Source organism: Marmota marmota, unplaced genomic scaffold, assembly GCF_001458135.2.
Source record: "Marmota marmota marmota unplaced genomic scaffold, marMar, whole genome shotgun sequence".
In the NCBI taxonomy this organism is placed as follows: domain Eukaryota; kingdom Metazoa; phylum Chordata; class Mammalia; order Rodentia; family Sciuridae; genus Marmota; species Marmota marmota.
In genome coordinates this window covers 12,653,794-12,676,248 of record NW_026000229.1, presented here as the reverse complement: position 1 = coordinate 12,676,248, position 22,455 = coordinate 12,653,794, and the positions used below count along the sequence as shown (strand labels likewise).

The 22,455-nt window shown below is 34.3% G+C and overlaps 1 protein-coding gene across 4 annotated transcripts in view; it reads left to right on the top strand.

Moving 5' to 3' along the window:
* Glce (glucuronic acid epimerase) overlaps nt 1–22,455 on the top strand; it is a 112,686-nt gene that overhangs the window by 83,008 nt on the left and 7,223 nt on the right. For 3 of the 4 annotated variants that reach the window (XM_048793485.1, XM_015480483.2, XM_048793486.1), the window contains 2 exons: nt 14,756–15,354; nt 19,202–19,447. In XM_048793485.1, the coding sequence (XP_048649442.1) occupies nt 14,769–15,354; nt 19,202–19,447 (832 nt within the window). In that variant the 5' untranslated portion in view covers nt 14,756–14,768. The remainder of the gene's footprint in view (nt 1–14,755; nt 15,355–19,201; nt 19,448–22,455) is intronic. The other variant, XM_048793487.1, reaches the window with a different exon arrangement.

Sequence of the window (22,455 nt, the reverse complement as noted above, 5' to 3'; positions counted from 1 at the left end):
CCCTCCCCTCCCCTCCTCTCTCTCTACCCCCTCCATTGTATAACCCTGAGGGTCTCCTTCCATTACCATGCAATTTCCCTTCTCTCTCCCTTTCCCTCCCACCTCTCATCCCTGTTAAATGTTAATCTTCTTCTCCTGCTCTTCGTCCCTACTCTGATCTTAGTTATATTCTTGAATAATATTCTTTTTCTACTTCAGCTATTTTATTAGCTTAGGTAAATAGAATTTCTGTATTGTAATTTGCATTCACTTCAAAATTTAAAACCAACAGAAAGTATACCTTTTACTCAGCATGTAGTAAGGTCTTAAGTAGGAGGTAAATGAAAGTTCCTGTAGGGCTGAAGTTAATTTAATTTAGTAACCTTCCTATTTGTTTAGAAAATTGTACATCTGGGAAATCTTAGCTTAAATCTTATTTAATTTGTATTTATTGCTGATGAAATTTAGTTTCTGGCCAACATATTACTCTGTGGAAAGACAGATCTTATTTGTTTCTTGATTGCTATTCTTATCAACTTTTATGAGATAATAAAAATTATAGAAGCTTAGAGAAAGGTATTCTTTTCAGGGGAATTCTACTGTTTCTTTTTTTTCAGATGAGTTATTTGGTAAAATGTTGACATACTGTATAATATATGTTTAGGAAATATTTTATTAAATGAACAAATATAGGTGAAGATTGCTTCTTTTTTTACTAGCTTAAAAAAAGAGACATAATTTCATCCATTAACATATTTTCTTTGCCTATTGTGAACTCCTATTATGTGGCAGGCACTAAAGTAAGCGTTCATTTCATCTTGCAATACTTTATGAAATAAACTGTATTATATCATATTTACAAATCAGAACATTGAGTTTTGGAAAGATTATCTAGTTTATCCAAGATCCCAGATTCTAAAGCTCAGAATTGACTTATTTAATTAGTTTCTCTGATATTGTCATAGCATTTATAACTCAAAAAATATGTATATGCATTTATTCTAGATTAATTTTTATCTGTTGTTTTAAAAGTCATTTATTGGAGATAATTTACATAGAATAGGATATAATCTCCATTTATAGTATATTGTTCCATGAGTTCTGACAGTACATAGTTGTTTAACTATTACTTGGATCAAAATCTAGAATATTTCCATTGCCCCCCAAAAGACTTCTTGCTCCTCTATTGTTACTTCCTTCCAGCCACCAGCAGTTAACTTTTGTCATTAAGATTTCACTTTTTCCAGAATGTCACATAAATGAAATCATATAGTCAGAATACTTTTTATCTGACTTCTGAGAAAAATGTTTTTGAGGGTCATCCATGTTGTTGCAGATATTAATATTAGTTTATAACTAAATTGTTGTCTGTTGCATGGGTAAACCACAGTTTATTTATCCAGTCGCCATTTTCTGTACACATGGGTTGTTCCCAGTTTAGGGATTATTATAAATAAATTGTTACAAACATTCATAACCTCATTAGTTTTAGATTTTCTGTGTTAGTATGGCGTTCTCTTGAATGACTAGTTACAGTAATCTAAAATATGAAATACCTCATTGAGGACTCTGAGCTCTCAGTTAGAACTTGAGGATGAAGAATTTGTTGACCATTTTCAAAATCTGGAGAGTAATATACACACAATTTAGCATGTTCTAGTAGTAGAAACACATGATAGAAAATAAAGTACAGTGAAAATGTAGTGTAACGAGTGACAAACACTAGATTAAGAGTTTAAAAATTGGGTTCCAGGCCTGCAATCTGGTTTTAGTTTCCAGCTGTGTTTCTTATTAGACTTTTGACAGATTGTGACCTTGAACAAGTTAATAACGTCTCTGAAAGAAAAATGGAACCCATGTTGCCACATTCTTTAGGTATATGTATTGTCTTATATAGTCTTCAGAACACCTCTGAAGCACCTAAGAGGTAGATAGTACTAGTCTGTGATTCTGTTTAGGCACTGCTTTCATACACATGTATATTCTTGTGCAAGACTAAGACTCTGTGTCTTATGACTTTTAAAATTATTGTAAACAAGATTCTTGATGAACATCGCCATTCTTGTTTTGCAGGATGGCACCAAACTTGATAAAAGATGTTTCATAAAAGCTTACTGCCGACAGCTATTCTATAGAATTTCTTAGGATAGCTGAACCAATTAGTACTGTAAAGTCCCCCTGTGCATAAGCCATGCAAAATCACAACATCATTAGGTCCTTTTTCTGGACTTTCTTAATGAGTGAAGAAATCTTACACAGCTGCAAAAGCCTGGGACTCCTTTCTGAATGAATTTATTTACATAGCATATGCTTAGTTTGACACATTGCTTAGAAGCAAGCAGGAGCTTTTTCATTAAGTACTATACAGCACTTCAAAGAACATTTTAGTTACACTGTAATTGTTAAGCTTTTCTGGATACAAAGCAGCTCTGTGCTCTTTAAAAAAATTTTTTTCCTGTCCTAGTTCTTTATATTATTGCTGCTGGAAGAAAATTAAGTTGAAAACATTTAGAAGTTCTTTCCATAAGCAGAGTTTAGTTTCAAAAGCTAATGCATAATGTTAGTAGTATGTTTCTGCACAAACCAAGGGCAAATCATTCTGTTCTTTTTTAATTGGTGAGAAAATATATAATTATTTGGAATAATATGATGTGGTCTGATGTAAAGAACTTAGACCTTGAAGCCAGATAGAAGAAGTAAGTTTAAATCCTATGAGCTCCCTAATAATTTTTCTTAAGCAGAATTTAAAAACTACTGTTTTCCTCAACTATCTGCTGGTAATAACAAGAGCTCCTTCTTAGGGTTTGATTTCAATGACTGAAAGTATATATAGCACTTAGCATACTTATTAAATGTTTCCTTTTTCTGTAATCCCCTTCCCCAAAAAGGAACAACTTCCTTTTCCATTCAATCAGTTTTTTTTTAACCTAAATATGTCTTTTGAAAGTTTGAGAATAGATGGGATAGCAGGATCAACCTCCCTGTGCAGGGTTGATGATGATTTCTAGCCCAAGCTTTGAATTATGGGAATATTGGGTTGCCTCGCAGATTACACAATACAATAAATTTGGAAATATTGCTACACACTATAATTAGACATGAGAAATAAGTCCTATTTCAACTTACTACTTATGGGATCCCTACAATGGATAAGATTGTGGTAGGTATTGATACATAAATATGCCCTGCACCTTTAAGGAGCTTAACCTAGAGAAGGACACTAATAGATTCATGATAATTTTAAACCATATTTTGAGAATTTGTGTAATTGAGATATGCATAAAGGGGCTACATAGAGAGAGAGTAATTAATTTGTACACTGAGAAGGACTTTCTGCTACTGGAGCTAGTTTCCTTTCAGCATCCATTTTCTCCTTTTTAATAATAGAACCCCAATTTTTTACTTGGTGCATTGCTTGCTGGAACAAAAGGTATTTCCCACTTTCCCTTTAAACTAGGAGTGGCCATATAACTTGAGATTTGGCTATGAAATATCTGGAGTGTTGTGTGAAGCTTCAGGAGTCTCACTAAAGTGAATTGATTGCAGTGAGACATGTTCTTTTGCCCTTGTGCCTTTCTGAGCTACAATACAGACAGACACAAAGGTGAGACTTCAGTAGATTTCTTGGGTTATAGATTGATATTAAAAAAAAAGTGCCCATGACCTTGATGAGCATGTAGCTACATCTAAAGTTACAGACTGCCTATTTTGGAGTTTTCTGAGTGAAAATAACAGTGACTAGAACATATAATAGTTTATTTTATATATATATATCTAGCAACAAAAACTAGCCCTCACAGATTCAGATAGCATTGTGGGTGGGCACAGGCATCTGACTCTCTCTCTCTCACCCTACCTTTAGTGCCATTGAAACAACTAAAAATGGCATGCTAGTAGTAGGAACATGGGAAAGGTGGTATTCATGTACCTGTAATATAGAAATATCAAGAAATCTCAAACAGACATAATCTAGAAGGTTTTCTTTCCAAGGTTCACAGTAAAAGAAACTAGAACTCTGAAGAATGGCTGTTTCATCTTTGGCAGGAAGTGTATATAATGAACCTGGGATGTCTTGTAATACAAGGTAGCAGGAAAGCCTTCAGAAAACAGTTGGATTTATCAGAGGACTTAGAGGACAACTTGAAGAGATTCACATTGGCTAAAGATAGGATAATTTGAACATTAAAAAGCAATAATAGCAGTAGATTAAAATATATCAAGTATATTAGAAATCTGTGAGTATATATGTTACTGTTTTTAAAAGCTGTTTTGGAAGTTATTAAGGAGCCAATCCATTATTTTGAAAATTGGTAAAGGAAAGATTCAATCATTAATTCTGTATTTCTTGTACAACTATGTGATCTCAGGGTAACCATGTAGCTGGCAAGGTTTCTTTCCAAAGTATTCCAACTAATATGTTAAGAAGGACTTTTAGAATTATTAGCTCAATAGAGAGCTTTATAATGACTGGATTAGACTAATGACCTTGAACACAAGGATTAATCATATCATCACAAAAAGAGACAATTGGACATATACTTCCTGGTGAAATTCACATCTCTCTTATGAAAAACCCTATCTTTATGAAACCTCTAGATCTAGTCTTTGGCTTATAGGAAGTACTGGAGGGATGCAATCTAAGATTCTGAAACCATGAAGAAAGAGAAATGTAGCACTTAATACAGGACAAAAGCATACACTCTTAATATGAAGATTTACTTCAGTATTAAAAATTTTAGAAAGCATTTTTTATTTGCAGATTTAAAAATTGGTGGAGTCTGCTGGGCATGATGGCACACATCTGCAATCCCAGCTACTCAAGAAGCTAAGGCTGAAGAATCTACAAGTTCAAGGCCAGCATGGGCATCTTGGTGAGACCCTGTCTCAAAAGAAAACAAAAAGGGCTAAGAATGTAGCTTCGTGGTAGAGCACTTCCCTATTATACCCAAGGCCCTAGGTTCAATCCCCAGTACCACCAAAAATAAAAATCAAAAATAAAGGAAAAGTAGAGTCCATGGAATGAGATGTGGAAAATTAATTCACAGACGGTAGACTGAGGTGAAATGGGGAAAGCTAGCTAATGGAAAGGCATAAATTAAAAGAGTATTAAATTAAGAAAATAAGGAACAATAAGAAGGAAACTTAAAAATACAGTATTCAGATAACAAACAATAGAATAGAAATTGAATATGCAATACCTAAAAATGTACACCAGAAGCAAATTCATGATATGCAACACAAGTTTGAGAAACTTCCCTAAAGTTCAGAGGAAAAGGAGAGAGGAGATAAAAATAAAAATGAAGGAAAATATGGTAGACATGAACAACAAAGAGATCCAATGTATAAAGTTGATATTCTGGAAGAGACAGAACTAACTGAACAGGAACAATTATTAAACACTGTAGGAAAAAACTTAAGATGAAGGATGACCTGAACCTGAAATTCAAATAGGCTTGTTGCCAAATAGCAGGAACATCTAACGAAAAGAGACTGATAACTAAGCCTATTCTGGTTTAATTTTGTTCTTTCCCTTGTTCAAATAGCCATCATCATCATCAGGCATCCAGGCAGGGAGAAAAACAAATTAATTACAGGGAATGTAAAGCAGACTAATCTTGGGTTGTTCTTACAATTGTATTTTACCACTCTGAATTATTGGCTCAAAGTTAGAATTCAGCTTCACCTAAAACAGTACCTCTTTTTTTTTCTAATTTATTTTAATTAGGTATATATGACACCAAAATGCATTTTGATTTATTTACACAGTTGCAGCACAACTTTTCATTTCTCTGGCTGTATACCATGTAACGGTACACCCTATGTGTAGTCTTACATGAATCTAGGATAATGATGTCCATCTCATTCCACCATCTTTCCTGCCAAACCTGTACTCTCTCCACCCTCCCTCCCCTTCACCCAAAGTTCCTCCATTTTTCCCATGCCTCCCCACTCCCCATTTTGGATCAGCATCCACTTATCAGAGAGAACATTTGGCTTTTGGTTTTATGGCATTGGCTAACTTCACTTAGCATGATATTCTCCAACTCCATCCATTTACCTGCAAATGCCATGATTTTATTCTGTTTTAATGCTGCATAATATTCTATTGTGTATATATACCACAGTTTCTTTATCTATTCATCTCTTGAAGGGCATCTATGTTGCTTCCATAGTTCAGCTATTGTGAATTAAGCTGCTATGAACATTGCTGTGGCTGTGTTACTACAGTATGCTAATTTTAAGTCCTTTGGGTATAGACCAAGGAGTGGGATAGCTGGGTCAAATGGTTGTTCCTTTCCAAGTTTTCTAAGGAATCTCCATACTGCTTTCCAGATTGGTTGTACCAATTTGCAGTCCCACCAGCAATGAGTATGGCTTTTCCCCCCACATCTTCGACAACACTTATTGTTGTCTGTATTCTTGATAATTGTCATTCTGATTGGCATGAGATGAAATCTTAGAGTAGTTTTGATTTGCATTTGTCTAATTACTAGAGATGTTGAACATTTTTTCATATATTTGTTGATTGAATGTATATCTTCTTCTGAGAAGTGTGTTTTCAGCTCCTTAGCCCATTTATTGATTGGGTTGTTTGGAGTTAAGTTTTTTGAGTTCTGTGTATATCTTGGAGATTAGTGCTCTCTGTCTGACGTGTATGTGGCAAAAATTTGCTCCCCAAATGTAGGTTCTCTGTTCTCTTCATTGATTGTTTCTTTTGCTGAGAAGAAACTTTTTAGTTTGATACCATCTCATTTGTTTCTTCTTGATTTTATTTCTTGCACTTTAGGAGTCTTGTTAAGGAAATCGGGGCCTAATCCGACATGATATAGATTTGGGCCTACTTTTTTCTCTATTAGGCTCAGGATCTCTGTATTTTTATTCCTAGGTCCTTGATCTACTTTAAGTTGAGTTTTGTGCCTGGTAAGAGATAGGGGGTTATTTTCATTTTGCTGCAAATGGATTTCCAGTTCTCCCAGCACCATTTTTTGAAGAGGCTATCTTTTCTCCAATGCATGTTTTTTGTGCCTTTGTCTAGATAGATAGATGAAATAACTGTACTTTTGTGAGTTTTCTCTGTGTCTTCTATTCTGTACCTTTGGTCTACATGTCTATTTTGGTGCCAATACCATGCTAATTTTGTTTCTGTAGCTTTGTAGTATAGTTTAAGGTCCGGTATTGTGATGCCTCCTGCTTCACTCTTCTTGCTAAGGATTTCTTTGGCTATTCTGGGTCTCTTAGTTTTCCAAATGAATTTCATGATTTCTTTTTCTATTTCTATAAAGAATGATGCTGGGATTTTAATTGGAATTGCATTGAATCAGTATAGCGCTTTGGGGTTGTATGGCCATTTTGACTATTAATTTTTGCCTATTTAAGAGCAAAATTTTCTTTTCTTCTAAGGTCTTCTTTAATTTCTTTCTTTAGTGTTCTGTAGTCTAAAACAGTACCTCTTAATGTCTGAGTTCAATTCACTATCTGGCAACCTGTTATAAATTCTGGAGAAGGGGCAGCAGTTTTTAAAATACAGTATTTGTATATCTGCCCCAAATACCCTATGACACATTAGAACACAGGCTTTAAGAGTCAAACAAACAAGCCTGAATTCAGATTCCTTCTCAATACTAGTTATGTGAACCATCAAATAATAATGTGACCTTAGTCAATTACTTAACATCACAAACTTTAGATTCATCATCTGTAAAAGGAGAAAAACACAAAACAGTGTTTTTTTTTAACATATTTAAATTATAATCTTTGTTTTGTCTTTGTTCTCTTTAGTGAATCTCTTCAAGTTTGACCTATTGCTGAATATTTAACCAGTTGACTGTATAATGTAAAATTTTGGTCTAACAAACAGTAAACAGCAGTAAATTGGCCAACACATAACATCTCAGTTATGTTCATTTTTTAATTTGGATTATGATTTCCAAATACCTAAATATGGAGGAAAATACAAAGTTGCCTAACAAAGTCATCTAGTTCAGATGACTGCTTTTAAAGAAAAAAAAAATTGCATATTTAACAATGTTCCATCATTCAACAAACCTTTAATGAAGGCCTCCAGTGAGCAAGACACAATTCTAGGCACTAGAAATATAACAGTGACCGGGAGAAGCAAAATTCCAGCCCTTGTGGAACTTAAATTCTAGTGAATCAGAGATAGATAATAATCTAAGTATGTAATAAATCAAACCGAGTAAGGACCTAGAGAATGATGGAGCGAGATCTGCCATTTTAGATAGAGAGGTCACGGAAGGCATTTATGATAAATGGACATTTAAACAGTGACCTGAATGAAGTAAGGAAGCCAGCGAACTGGATATCAGGGGAAATAAAGTGCCAGGCAGAGGGAATGGCAGGAACAAATGTGTAGATTGGTAGTATACAGTGGCTGTCAGTTTTCTATGCAGTCTACTTTTGAAGCTTTCCCGAACACTTTCAAAAGGGAGAGTTTTGTGTTTCATAGCACATTCTACATAACTTTTTAATAGTTTTTATGGCATTATTATATTTATTTAGGTGCATAGATAGTGCCTTACATGCTACATAGAAAATGTTGAAAGATGCTGATTGAACCAATCTATTTGTTTATTTTCTGAACAATTATTATTGCCTTCTATTTTCTCAATATCAAGGAGTTTTAAAATATATCAATATTTAGATATGTAAATAAGATAGAATAATGAGCAAGCAAGCCTTGATCTCTTTTATTCAGAAAAACCAATAACAAATTTCTTTAAATACATTCTTTTAAAAAATTATTAAAATATTATTCTTTACTGAAATACAGCCTTCATATTTTGAAAACTCATGATGATATCCATAGTTCCTGATGTTTACTAATTTAATACTTCCTTGAAATATTCAGTTAGAAAAATGAATCTGAAAAGGTATCACAGAAAATTTCTTTGAATTGCAAATTATATCAATTTGCTCTCCCAAAAAAACCTAAAAGTTGTATTTTACTCTCCCTAATTTTTGCTATGTCCACAAAGAAATTGTTCCAGTTATTTTATGATGCTTACCAAATACTCTTTTCTGTTTTAGATCTCCAAAGTTACTAAATCCAATTTTTACTTAGTTTTAAACAAATAAATCTATAGGGTCTGTAATAGGTGAGGTTTAAGGTTGATTTTATGGGATTTTGTTTTATTTAAATAATTAATCTAGTTCATAGATATGGCAAAATCTTTAAAATAAGTAGGAATCTTGGCACCACTCATCAGAAAACTCTGATTACTAACTTTAAAAGTTACTATCATTTATCTCTAGCAGAATGTCCATGCAATCTACCTTTTGAAATTTGAAAGTATCTGTAGTCCGTTTTCTATAATTTGGCAACATTATAATAAAATTGTTGAATTTTACGTTTATTTAGGTAACTCTGTTTGGTAGTGAATACTGCATGTCAACAGTCAGTGGGTCTCCATCCTCCATTCATCTCCCTATCATTCTCCCTCCATGAAAATGTCTGTTTTGACAATTAAATATTTCTAGACATTTTAAACTTAAGGTTTACATTTCTTTCAATATTTTAGCAAAATTGAATTTGCCCTTGGTAATTTTACATATTTTTATTAAAAACTCAACAAATGTGACATAAATTTAGAAAATAAAGACTTATCTATGCATTGCTTATTAAAGTGAGATCATACTAAATGTGTTATTTGGTAAACTCTTTGTTTTTTTTTTTGTTTGTTTGTTTGTTTATCTTAGTATCTTCAAAATTCCGAGGCTAGGACCATGTTTGACACCTGATGGATATATACTTAAGTGTCTTTAAAAAAAAAAAATTTAACCCAGTCTCCTTTTACATACCCTTAATTTACTCAAGGAGGCAAACCTATTATACCACAGGATGTCTCACCTTCCAGATGTTTTTGGTTATTTCTTCATTTAGTTCCTCTGTTCACTGTATTTTCTGTTAACTAGAAATTAAATCTTAAGATCTGAGAGAACCAAGTTAAATAAGAGCCACGGTGTCTGTATAAGCACCATTAATTAAACCAAAATTGACCACTGAATTGGTTTAATGTGCTGATCCCTTTATTGTAGAGTTTCATCTTTTTCTCCATTCAACAGAAAATATGTTTGGTGTTACTTGCACACTGTAAATCTTTAAGTCATAGCAAGCATATACCTGAATACAACACTTGCTTAAATCAGTAATTTCATGAAGGACTGCATAAGTTAATTTTCTGATTTTTTTTCCTTCTACATTTTTGTCTTTCCGTAAAATAGATTAGTATATTGACTGGGCTATTAGTTTGTTCTGAAATATAGTTGCTCCTACAGAAGCAAAACAAATAAATAAATTCTATTACTTAATTACCAATATTCACTAGCTAAGATTACCTAAGTTTTTGTCTGGTCTTGTCAAATATTTTTGTAGACTCATAGATTATTATTGACTAAGTGTAGTTCATCCAATTTCAGGCATCATTCTCATAGTTTTAACAAATAGGGATGGGAGCCTCCCAGGATGAGTTTTTTTTTTTTTTTTTTTGTTATGCCTCTATATTTGTAAATTATGGAGATGCTTAAACATAAAGTATAAACTGTGTACAATGGCGCATGCCTGTTATCCAGTGACTCGAGAGTCGTAAGACAGGAGGATAACAAGTTTGAGGTCAGCCTCTGCAACTTAGTCAGACCCTGACTCAAAAAACAAAAGGGTCTGGGAGTGGAGCTCAGTGGTAGAAGGCCTCTGGATAAATTCCAGGTATATACGCACAAACACACACACACACAGCACATAAAGTATATGAAATAATATAGTGAACCTTAGTATATCTGTTAGTCAGATTTAGCAGTTATTAACATTTTTTCCAACTTTATTCTATCCCTTACTGCTTTTTTGATCCCTGGATTATGACTCTGTTGGCATTTGAAAGCTTTTTTGTTCTGGCCTGGCAAGGATCCCAACCCAACACCTAGAATTATCCATTTCTCATAAGAAGTCTCAATTGCTTTTAGTAAGGAATGGTGTCAGATACAAATAGCAGCTTAAGGGTTGCTGAAAGTTTTTTTAAGTCTTAATTTTTCTTTATAAAGATAACCTTGTTTGGGCTGGGGATGTGGCTCAAGTGGTAGCGCACTTGCCTGGCATGCGCAGGGTGCTGGGCTCGATCCTCAGCACCGCATAAAAAAATAAAATAAAATAAAGATGCTGTGTCTGCCGAGAACTAAAAAATAAATTTAAAAAAAAGATAACCTTGCTCTATAATCAGAGTTACTCTCATTTGAGTAGTGGCAAAAAGATACTTCTCAAAGATGGAACAAAAAACTATATTTCTATTTTAATTGGTCAAAATGTTAGTAGGCATAGTTGATACATTATTCAAATATTGACATGTTAGTGGTTTTGGTAAGGGATTTTTAAAAAGTAAATACCATTTAGCATTATCAGTTTGCCTTCTACTACAGTATCCTCAGTTTGTAAATACATGACCTTTGAAGGTTTGCTTGTACTACATTATGGTTTTTGAGCATTTAACACATTTTCTCATCTAATAATACAAGTAATAAAATACATTACAGATTGGATATCCTTAATCTAAACATTTGAAATCCTGGGACAAGGGATGTAGCTCAGTGGTAGAGTGCTGGCCTAGCAAGCATGAGGCCTTGAATTCAACCCCCAGCACTGGGAAGAAAAATTTAAAAAGAAAAAAACAGAAGTCCTAAATGCTTCAAAATGTAAAATGTTGAACACTGATATGATGCCTCGAGTGGAAATTCCATACCGTGAAACTGCTTCATGCACAAAATTATTTAAAATATCATATAAAATTACCTTCAGGCTTTGTGTATAAGATTAATATTAAACATAAATGAATTCTGTGATTATATTTGGGTCCCACGCTCAAGATAATGTCATTATGTTTATGCAGATATCCCAAAACCTGTAGAAATCCTAAACACTTCTTGGCCCAACCATTTTGGATACTCAACCTGGATTGAATTTTCAACTTTTAAAATCTGTTTATGATTTTCAATACAAACCAAATCTTTGCTTCCTTTCCCTCCTAATTTCGCACTGAAATAAAATCTATGGAAATAATTAATAAACCAAGAATAGTAAATAGGAAGACTACCAAAGGATGATAGATGGGCAGATTTCTGGACCTTTGTTGGGCACCAGAAGGGCCAACTGTACCTTCTCTTTGCCTCCCCATACTTCTTCCATCCCTGCATTTGGACTAGAGATTGCTGGCATGAATCCAGGTAAAACACCAGGGAGATTTTCTTTAGAGAAATTGGGAAAGACTATGGGCTTCTAAAGTTCATGTACGTTCCCAGAACAAAAGAAAAAAAGCCATCTTTGGTCTGGCATTTAGGTCTGCTGTCTTCCCACCCACTCCTCCTAGAGGAACACTGCTGCTGTCAGCTTGTGCCCAGCCCACACAGAGTTCTCTCTCCTTTTATCCCTTTCAGGAGAACAATCTGGGAAAAACAACAACAACAAAAACAGACCATCTTCACAATAAGAAATGAAACTTATGTTGGCTAATGTCATTTTGTCTTAAATATGATTGAGTAACCAAAGATTACCAGGCAAGTGAGGAAAGCTAATGGCATGAAAAAGACGAAATAACCAGAAAAATTGCCATTTTGAAAAATTACCAGTGGAGAAAAAATAGAAGTAATCATAGAGAACTTTATTTTTTAAAAAGAACTTGTAATATACTCAAGAAATGCAAGGAGATACCACATCCAATAAACAAGAATAGAAGGGCACAAGTTTTCAAATTGAAAGGGCTCGGGAAGTGCAGAAGTAGAGAATCAAACATAACCATGGCACAGCCTCTTAAAGCTGCAGAATTCCTAGGATAAACTGATTCAGAAGGAAGTTATGTACTTAGTGACAGTTAAGACTAAAATCAAACCTCTCATCAGTAAGCGTTAATGCTTTAAAACAGTTGAGTATTGCCTACAGCATTTTGAAAGAAAATAATATGCAACCAAGGAATTTGTATCCTGCCAAAATATTGAAAGTAAAGTTGTTTTTAGACAGTTGTGGCTCAAGGTTCACCTTCTCTTGGAATTAAAAGAAATGAGTGAGGTACATATTCACTGTCAGCTTTCTTAAGAAACCAAAAGTCAGCATTTGATTTTTCATTAAATACTTCCATTTAAAATATATATATATATATCATTGCTGCTAAAAAGGTTTATTGTGGGAAAAATTCAAAGAAGGTTATAGAATAAAATAAATAGTTGTGGATTCACACTACACAATAAATTACAGAGTGACTATGACAAATATCAATCAACCTCCTGGCTCCCCTCTCAGCAGGCTGAGGTGTTCCTTACATTACACACATAACTAACACAATTTCTCATATTTCCCAGTGACATCTGCATTGTGATCCTGACTAGCTGGTACAGCATATGGCCAGCAAGACCAACAGCATCAAATTCTCCTCCCATCAGGACTGCAATGACATCATCTTGCTTAAATTTAAAAGCATCATTCTGACTGCTAAGTTGAGAATAGACTCGGGGTGGAGTAGTATGGCAGGGGTAGAAGCAGAGACCAGTTTTGAATATCACTGAAGTATTTATTCTAGGTGAAAAATGACAGTGGCTCTGACAAAGTGGTAATAGTGGAATTGGTGAAATGAAGTCAGATTTCGGATATAGTTTGAAAGTAGAGTCAACAGGATTTCCTGACTGACTGGATATGGAGTGAACAAAAGAGGAGTCAAAGTTGTTAGTTTAAGCTGTAGAAAAAGAGGAGCAAATTGAGGGAAAAGATTAGGAGTTAAGTTTTGTGAGCTACATTTCAGAATTCTATTTGACCTCAGTAAAGATACCAATTACTTAAATATATGAACCTGCAGTTCCAATGAAAGGTCTGACCTAAATATAGAACTTGGGGATAGTCAGCATAGAAATTGTATTTAAAAGCATGAGGTTGGGTAAGATCACCTAGGGGCTAATAGAGAGAAAGAAGTCTGAGGGCTGGAACCCTAAGGCTTTCTAACATTTACAGCATCAGGGAGGTAAGAAGGAAGCCTCCAGCAAGACCAAGGAAAAGCAAACCTCTGTGGGATATAAGGAGAACCAAGAAAGAATGGTACCTTAGAAACCATGGGAAGAAAGTGTTTCAGGAAGGAAAAATTATTGACTTTTCTGCTACTGAGAGGTCAAAGTAGGATGAGCACTAAAAATTCATTGTTAGGTTTGGCAACACGGATGTCACTGTTTTCCTTGTAAAGGTCTGTTGTTTTTCAGGCAGCTAAGATATTAGGGCATAAGTACTAAAATTGTCTGGTTTTGACTACTTAAAAAATGGAACTATAAGATGTTTCTTTTGGCTTAGGAGGCATTTTGAAAAATTACCAAGACACCAAGGGAACACAAACTAAGAAAATTTGGATATCTCTTCTTTAGAGGATTATGTTAACTTAGTATTTTACCATAGAGGGAGTACCTCTTAACTCTTGTTTGTTCCTGCTGAAAGTTTGAGTTAGTAATTTTAAATCTCATCAGATTGCTTGCACTTAATAATCCTAATGTTGTTGAACATTTTAAAAATGAAGAAAATGTTATCTTATGAAATATCAATATTTAGGGCTGGGGATGTGGCTCAAGCAGTAGCGCACTTGCCTGGCATGCGTGCGGCCTGGGTTCGATCCTCAGCACCACATACAAACAAAGATGTTGTGTCCGCCAATAACTAAAAATAAATAAATAAATAAATATTAAAAAAAAAAAAGAAATATCAATATTTACATCTTTGCATACATTTTTCTTCTTGCCTCCATAGGTATGGTCTGAATATGCGTTGCTTGGCAGCTCGGGTCAACTATAAGACTTTGATTATCATCTGTGCACTCTTCACTTTGGTCACAGTACTTTTGTGGAATAAGTGTTCCAGTGACAAAGCGATCCAGTTTCCACGGCACTTGAGTAGTGGCTTCAGAGTGGATGGATTAGAGAAAAGAGCAGCAGCATCTGAGAGTAACCACTATGTGAACCACATGGCCAAACAGCAATCTGAGGAGGCATTCCCTCAGGAGCAGCAGAAAGCACCCCCTGTTGTTGGGGGCTTCAATAATAATGGGGGAAACAAGGTTTTAGGACTCAAATATGAAGAAATTGACTGTCTCATAAATGATGAACACACAATTAAAGGGAGACGAGAGGGGAATGAAGTCTTTCTTCCATTCACTTGGGTAGAAAAATACTTTGATGTTTATGGAAAGGTGGTTCAGTATGATGGCTATGATCGGTTTGAATTCTCTCATAGCTATTCCAAAGTCTATGCACAGAGAGCCCCTTATCACCCTGACGGTGTATTTATGTCCTTTGAAGGCTACAATGTGGAAGTCCGAGACAGAGTCAAGTGCATAAGTGGGGTTGAAGGTTGGTATCTATTTGCTCCACTTGTATTTTCTAGACTGATTTTGTTGAGATACCATCATACCTGAATATAGGACTATTCCATTAACCTTCCTCAGAATCTTAAGATTCTCACAAGTAAGGTCAAAGCATAGCAGAAATTTTGCTTTAAAATATACCATTATTATACTATGAGAGGAGATAAGAAAGGGAGAGAGCTTCCCTTGGATCCCTCAATTTCCCAGTGTTGTCCTGTTACCTTATTAGACAGGTCTCTGGAAGGATGTTTCAAGTCCTCAGGATAAGACAGTACACAGACACTGAACTTATACCAAACTCCTGTAGTCTGTGTGTGCTGTCTTTCATTGTCTTTAGAAACCTGAAGCAGTTGTTGTTCCTGAGGGGTTATTAGTACATTTTGGAATTTGCTTTCAAACCTAGGAATTAACAAGAAGGAAATTAAATTGGACGTTGACGTATATCATTTGAACAGGGGAAACAATGTATTTTGAAATTGGTTCAGGTTTTATTTCACTTTCCTCATTTGGTTATACAGTGATTTTAATATAATTTCAATTTTAATATTAAACTTTAATATGAATTTATTAAAATCATGTTGAAACAGCTTTTAACTTTATATTTTTGCTTTGAAAAGAAGTTTGTGGGGCTGGGGTTGTGGGTCAGTGTAGAGTGCTTGCCTTCCGTGCTTGGGGCACTGGGTTCAATCCTTGGCACTACATAAATCAATAAAATAAAGGTATTGTATCCATCTACAACATTAAAAAAAAGAAGAAGAAGAAGAAGTTTGTGCTTACCAGATAACTCTGCAGATATCTTTAGACTCCCTCAGGTCAAAAGTGTATATAGCCATTGTCTCTGAAGGTAGTGGTGTACATCAAATTGGAAATTGGAGTCTACATATTCTGCATATTCTGATGCAGGTGTTTTCCTATTTATATGATATATTTTTTTGTACTGTGTATTAAACCCAGGGATGCCTAACCACTGAGTCCTTTTTATTTTGAGACAGGTAAGTTCTGAGGCTGGTTTTAAACTTAAGATCCTCCTGCCTCAGCTTCTTGAGTCGCTAAGATTACAGATGTGTACCACTGCATCTATCTAATTTTTTTAGATAATATATTTACCAAAGATTAGAAGAGGGAAGGGAACAAATTTACCTATACTATATTCTTACTACCCCAAAATAATCATTATCATTTTTGTCAATTTACTGGAGATCTTTATATTTTCTCATAAACTTTAACATAGTTTTAATGATACTTACTATCTAATAATTCAGGAAAGTAATAATTTCTTATAGATTTCAAAGATATCCATGGCCAAATCAGTGGATGCTTAGATTCTAAAGAAAAAGTAAAAAACACCCAGAGCCAATGTAACCATTATTAATATTTTGATGTGTTTTTTTCTGATCTGTTGTTGTGAATATACATTTTTAAACAAATTGGGATCATACTGCATAGTCAATTTTTTATATTGCTGTTTCAATTTATTATAATTATAGTATTTCTCCTTATAATTAAATATTTATTGGACATTTCAATGTCTAACATTCCATAGTAAGGACATTTCATGATATATGTAATATATGAGATCCTTCTCTTTTGTTGGATACTTAGGTCATTTCTGAATTTTCTGCTATTGTAAATAATGTTACAGACCTTATTGTTAATTTTTATTGCTATTTGAATTATATTCTCAGAGTTGTATATTCCTTCTAGAGAATATAATTAACCACATGTCAGATTAAACTTTTGATATGTTTTGTCAGACAGTTTTCCAAAAAGGTAGTAGCCCTCCTCATGTTTCCAGTAGCATAATAAGAGGGTGCTCTTGTCTCAAATTCCATCATGGAACATTGTTTTTAATCTTTTATTTACAAAAAGACCTTATAGTTTTCTTCCTTTAACAACTGTGAGGTCAAGTATCATTCCTGTGTTACTAACCATGTTTTCATGTTCTTTCCCCCGTTTTTTCTAATGCAATTAGTAGGGTTTTTAAAACAGGTATTTACAAGAACTTTGTATTTATCATATACTAAGAGTAGCAATACTTTGTTGCATTTGTTATAGATACTTTCTTCAATTCACTTATCTTTTAATTATGATTTATTAGTTTTAGAAGATTTTAGTTCTGTTTATTAAACATAAATTTATTTTCTTTAATAATTTTATAGTTTCGTTATTTTTCTTTTTTAGTTTGTTGTTGTTGTTTTTGTTTTGCAGTTCTAGGGACCAAACCCAGGCCTCAAACATGATGGGCAGGTGCTCTATACTACAAAGCTATACCACCCTCAGCCTCTCATTTAACTTTTTTAGTCTAGCTAAATTGATTTTTATTTTGAAAAATGGTATAAGTCAGGTACTAATTTTAGATTTTTTCCCCCAACATGTTTCAAATGATCTTTTCTCCTGATTTATGAATTCAGGCTTTATCATTATACTAAATTCTTATGAATACTCTGAAGGATGTTACTTCCATTGGGAAATCTCAGTTTTATGCCAGTTATACATTAGTATAGACTAATATATATGAGCTTATATAAACCTACCTTTTATTAAGTGATAGTTCTGCTTTAATTGGGGGGGGGGGTCCTATCTCTTGAAAAGAGTATATAGATGTTAAACAATTTATTTATATCCTATATAGTCCCTGTATTAGTCCATCTTTTGTTGCTATGACAAAATACCTGAGGCTGAGTACTTTCTAAAGAAAAGAGATTTATTTAGCTCTTAGTTTTGGAGGCTAAAACTCAAAACAGCCTTTGTTGATTTTGGCCAGGGCCTCCTTGGCCCTGTCACATCATGGATGGCATCAGAGAGCTATGACAGTAAGAGGACCAAGTGGAAGCCAGAGCATACGAGGAGCCAGGCTTACTCTTTAACGAGAACCCTCTCATGAAAACTAACCAAAGTCCCAAAAGCAGTACATTAATTCTTTCTGAGAGCACCACCTTCAGTGTCCTAATTATTTCCCACTAGGTCCTACTTCTTAAAGATTCTGTCACCTCTCACATTCATAAAACTGGGGATCAAGTTTCCAACACATGAAACATTGGGGGACACGCTTATGCCATATTGAAACCATAGCAATCATTAGTTTCTTAAACATTATTTTGAAACTGCATTAAAACACATGCAGTTATGTAGATTCCCAGTCTCTGCTGTGCCCATCAGATGTTTGTCATTCATTTTAGAACTACAGTAGTCTATGCAGTGTATTCTTGTAGTTCCCATGTAGGAAATTACTAAATTAAAGACTAATACCAAACATCTAAAAAATTTTGTAAGAAATTTATTAATAAATTATCTCAAGAATCAATGGTCAAATATAGAACTTTAACTCAATTTTTGAAAACACTCCTTAGAAATTAATTTTTAGCAAGAAGGATATAAAAAAATTGAAGCACTTGTTTTGTATCTTATGTTGCCTAGTCATAACTATCTTTTTAAGCAAATACTTTAACCATCAGATGACATACTTAGTTCTCAGACCCCACTTTAACATTGGAGAGAGAGATGAGGAAATAGAAAGCAAGCGTTAAAGTTTCAGGCTTAGTATTTAGAATAAAATCTTGGTGACATCTTCATACTTCTAAATTATACAAAATTTGAATGTACGAAAGACAATTATGAAACATGGTATCTGTGGCAAAAGTAAGATACTTGAAAGAGTCCTTAAAAGGTAATTGATAATGTTAAATTGCTCTCTCAACAAATAATGAGTGAATGAATACTTTTATCTGGTTAATTTACTAATTATGAAAGCAGTATAAAAAGCTCAAAAGTTGCTCATAACCCTAAAACATTCCCCAGAAGTAAAATCCTATTCATTTTGTTTCTCTTTATAGGGGTGCCATTATCTACACAATGGGGACCTCAAGGCTATTTCTACCCAATCCAGATTGCACAGTATGGGTTAAGTCATTACAGCAAGAATCTAACTGAGAAACCCCCTCACATAGAGGTGTATGAAACAGCAGAAGACAGGGACAGAAACATCAAACCTAATGACTGGACTGTGCCAAAGGGCTGCTTTATGGCCAGTGTGACTGATAAATCTAGATTCACCAATGTTAAACAGTTTATTGCTCCAGGTAAGTTATGTACTATATATGTCGGCTAATTTTATGTTAATCCATAGCACCTGGTATTCCTTTAAAATTTTAATATGGGTTTTAAAAACATATATCAGACCTTTAATATTACATAAGTAAATAAACAAATGCTGTCACCTAAGTGAAATCTCTAAAGAATGAACAGCTAGGAAAAAAAAAAAAAGTTATTGCTGGATGCGGAAATACACACCTGTAATTCCAGAAACTTGGATGGCTGAGGCAGGAGGATCACAATTTAGCAAGACCTTGTCTCAAAGTAAAAATAAAAAGGGTAATGGATGTAACTCAGTGGTAGAGCACTATTAGGTTCAATCCCCAGTACTGGGAGGGGAAAAAAAGGAGTTATAAAAAGGAATATTTACTATGTGAAAAGCTAAGTCATAGACTGAAAACATCCAGATTATGGGCCTGGGGATATAGTTCAGTGGTAGAGCTCTTGCTTAGCATGTCCCAAGTCATGGGTTCAGTCCCCACCATCATACACACACACAAGCGAGATCACTACAGTGTGTACCTCCAAGGTCTATAGCCTGTAGGATTGAAGCTCCATGGTTTTGGTTTGGTTTGGTTTGGTTTGGTTTTTGCATTGCTGGGGATTGAACCAGGGCTTTGCACATGATAGGTAAGCACTGTACATTGAGCTTCACCCCCAGGATCCCTTGGTTTATTTTAATATTTCAGTATAGTTTGTATAGTTTATTTGTAGTTTATATTAGTTTGCAGTTTATTATGCACCAAGGCAGAAACTGTTTTATGGAAAGACCCATCCTTTCCTTTGTATATTTTTTACCATTAGCATTTCATTTTTTCAAGAAAATGTAGCATTACCAAATAGACATGCTCCCTTATTGAATTCTGTTAATGTACTAAATTATCTCAAACTTCATATAAAACCATTTTCATTAATAAAATCACTTATAAAATCAAATTAACTTTATGCAACATTTCCCCTTTTACTAAGACAGTCTCATTAATTAGGATGTAATGTATTTTTCTGCACTAATCAATATCCATGAGAATTAATGACTCCATTACTTAAAAAGACAATGAAATAATCTCAGCACCTCTGGCTTAATTCTCGATGGGGAAATGTTGTCAAGATCAGAACTTCCCCCCTCCCACTAACCTTGCAGTCAGTAAATAAAAAGAAATGAAAAGTTTTAAGACCTCTTCTATATTCTCTCCTTGTCTTTTATTGATGACTGTGTAATTCATAGACCTTGAAAGCCACAATATAAATCTACTCATTCTAGATGGCCTTAAGTAATGGATTTATGAGTGCTTAATGCAGTGCAAATAATGGATGACCTTTAGTTTTTATTCTGTGACTAGAACTTCTTTTCTCCCAGGGTACTCTGTGATATTCCAGTACATGGAGCATCTTTGCTTATTATTAAACAACAGGCTTGGCTGGATGAGAAGTTGCAAGAAAATGTTTTAGCAGTGTTTAGCTTGGGTTATTGCAGTGGGGAATTGTTACACTAAGCAAAAGAACATTAGCTTCAGGCGCACCCAAGGAGCTTAGTTTTATGTTCCTTAATAATGTGGTTTAGATTAGGGTAGAAAATCACAACCCTTGTCTTGATCTCAAATGTCTAGGAGTTTTTCTTAAAACAATCTTCTGAACTCATTCTATTTAGAGCAGCAGATTTCATTGTACACTTTTAGGTGCCCTGGGAAATACAGAAGATAGGTTCTCACATCCTACTTGGGGGAATCTTCATTTTAGCTCCTTATTCTATGGCCAGTAGCTTAAGATAAACCACTTCCTAACATAGCTATAAGCATAGAGAGGAAGGATCTCCTTGACAGCTACTCTGCCAGTAGAACACACCTACTCAGAGTTGGCACTTCCTGGTGATTAAGTGTGCTAGTTGAGAGTGGCATGCAGGTTTTGATATCCTGGGTGTAGTATAGTTACATACTACAAGTCTGAGAGGGAATGAAGTTGAGTTACTACTCAGCAGAGCAGGATAAGGGAATCAAAGAGGTGTGAGAGATGAGGCTTTTTAGAAGACAGAGAGTTCATGGGAGATGAATTCAGAGAGTCACTGTTGAGAAGAACTTTGGACTGGTATCTTAAAGCATATGCCTAAGTGAAGTAAGATTTTGGAAGACCAGGAGCTGAATGGTGTCAGCCTTTTATTTTTACTTTCTTTTCCTTGAAATTTTTTGCCTGAAATGGAACAAAGTCATCTAGAGTAAACAACCATTATATAGGTCTGCAACATATTTTTTATCGATTTATTTGATGAATAATGTTTTTTCTTCCTAACTTTAAAATTGAACAAATTTAAGCTTTGTGCCCGTTCTATTCTATTAAATTAGTTTTTCCTTACCCAAAACACTCTATGTTTCATTTCTAGGAACCCACTTTCCCCTCCTATCTCTATAGTCATTCTTTTTTAGGCTACTTGTGAGCTTCTCTTCTGCCTTGATCCTCATCTCCGTGTTCTTCAAGGTTCTAAGTAAGGCCTAATTCTCAATCCACATAGTAAGCCTATTGATTAAATGAATGAATATTAAGTTTGCATTCTGTATAAAAACATTGATTTTTTTCAGCTTTATGAGGCATAATTGAAAAATAAAATTGATTATATTTAAGGCATACAGTGTGATGCTTTGATATACATTTATAAATATCTTTATAAATTTATAATACATTTATAAATTATCTTGTGAATTTATTGCCACAATCAAGTGAGTTAACACACCCATCACCTCACATGGTTATCTTTTTTGTGCACATGTGGTAGTGAGAACATCAAAGATCTCTCCCAACACATTTTAAGTATTTGATATGGTATCATTATCTATAGTCATCATACTGTACATTAGATGCCAAGAACTTATCCATTTTATAACTGAAAGCTGATATCCTTTGACCAGTATATCTCCACTTCCTCCACCTCCCAGCCTACAATAACCACCATTGTACCATCTGAGTTCAACTTTCTTAGATCCAGGTATAGTATATGTCTTTCTCT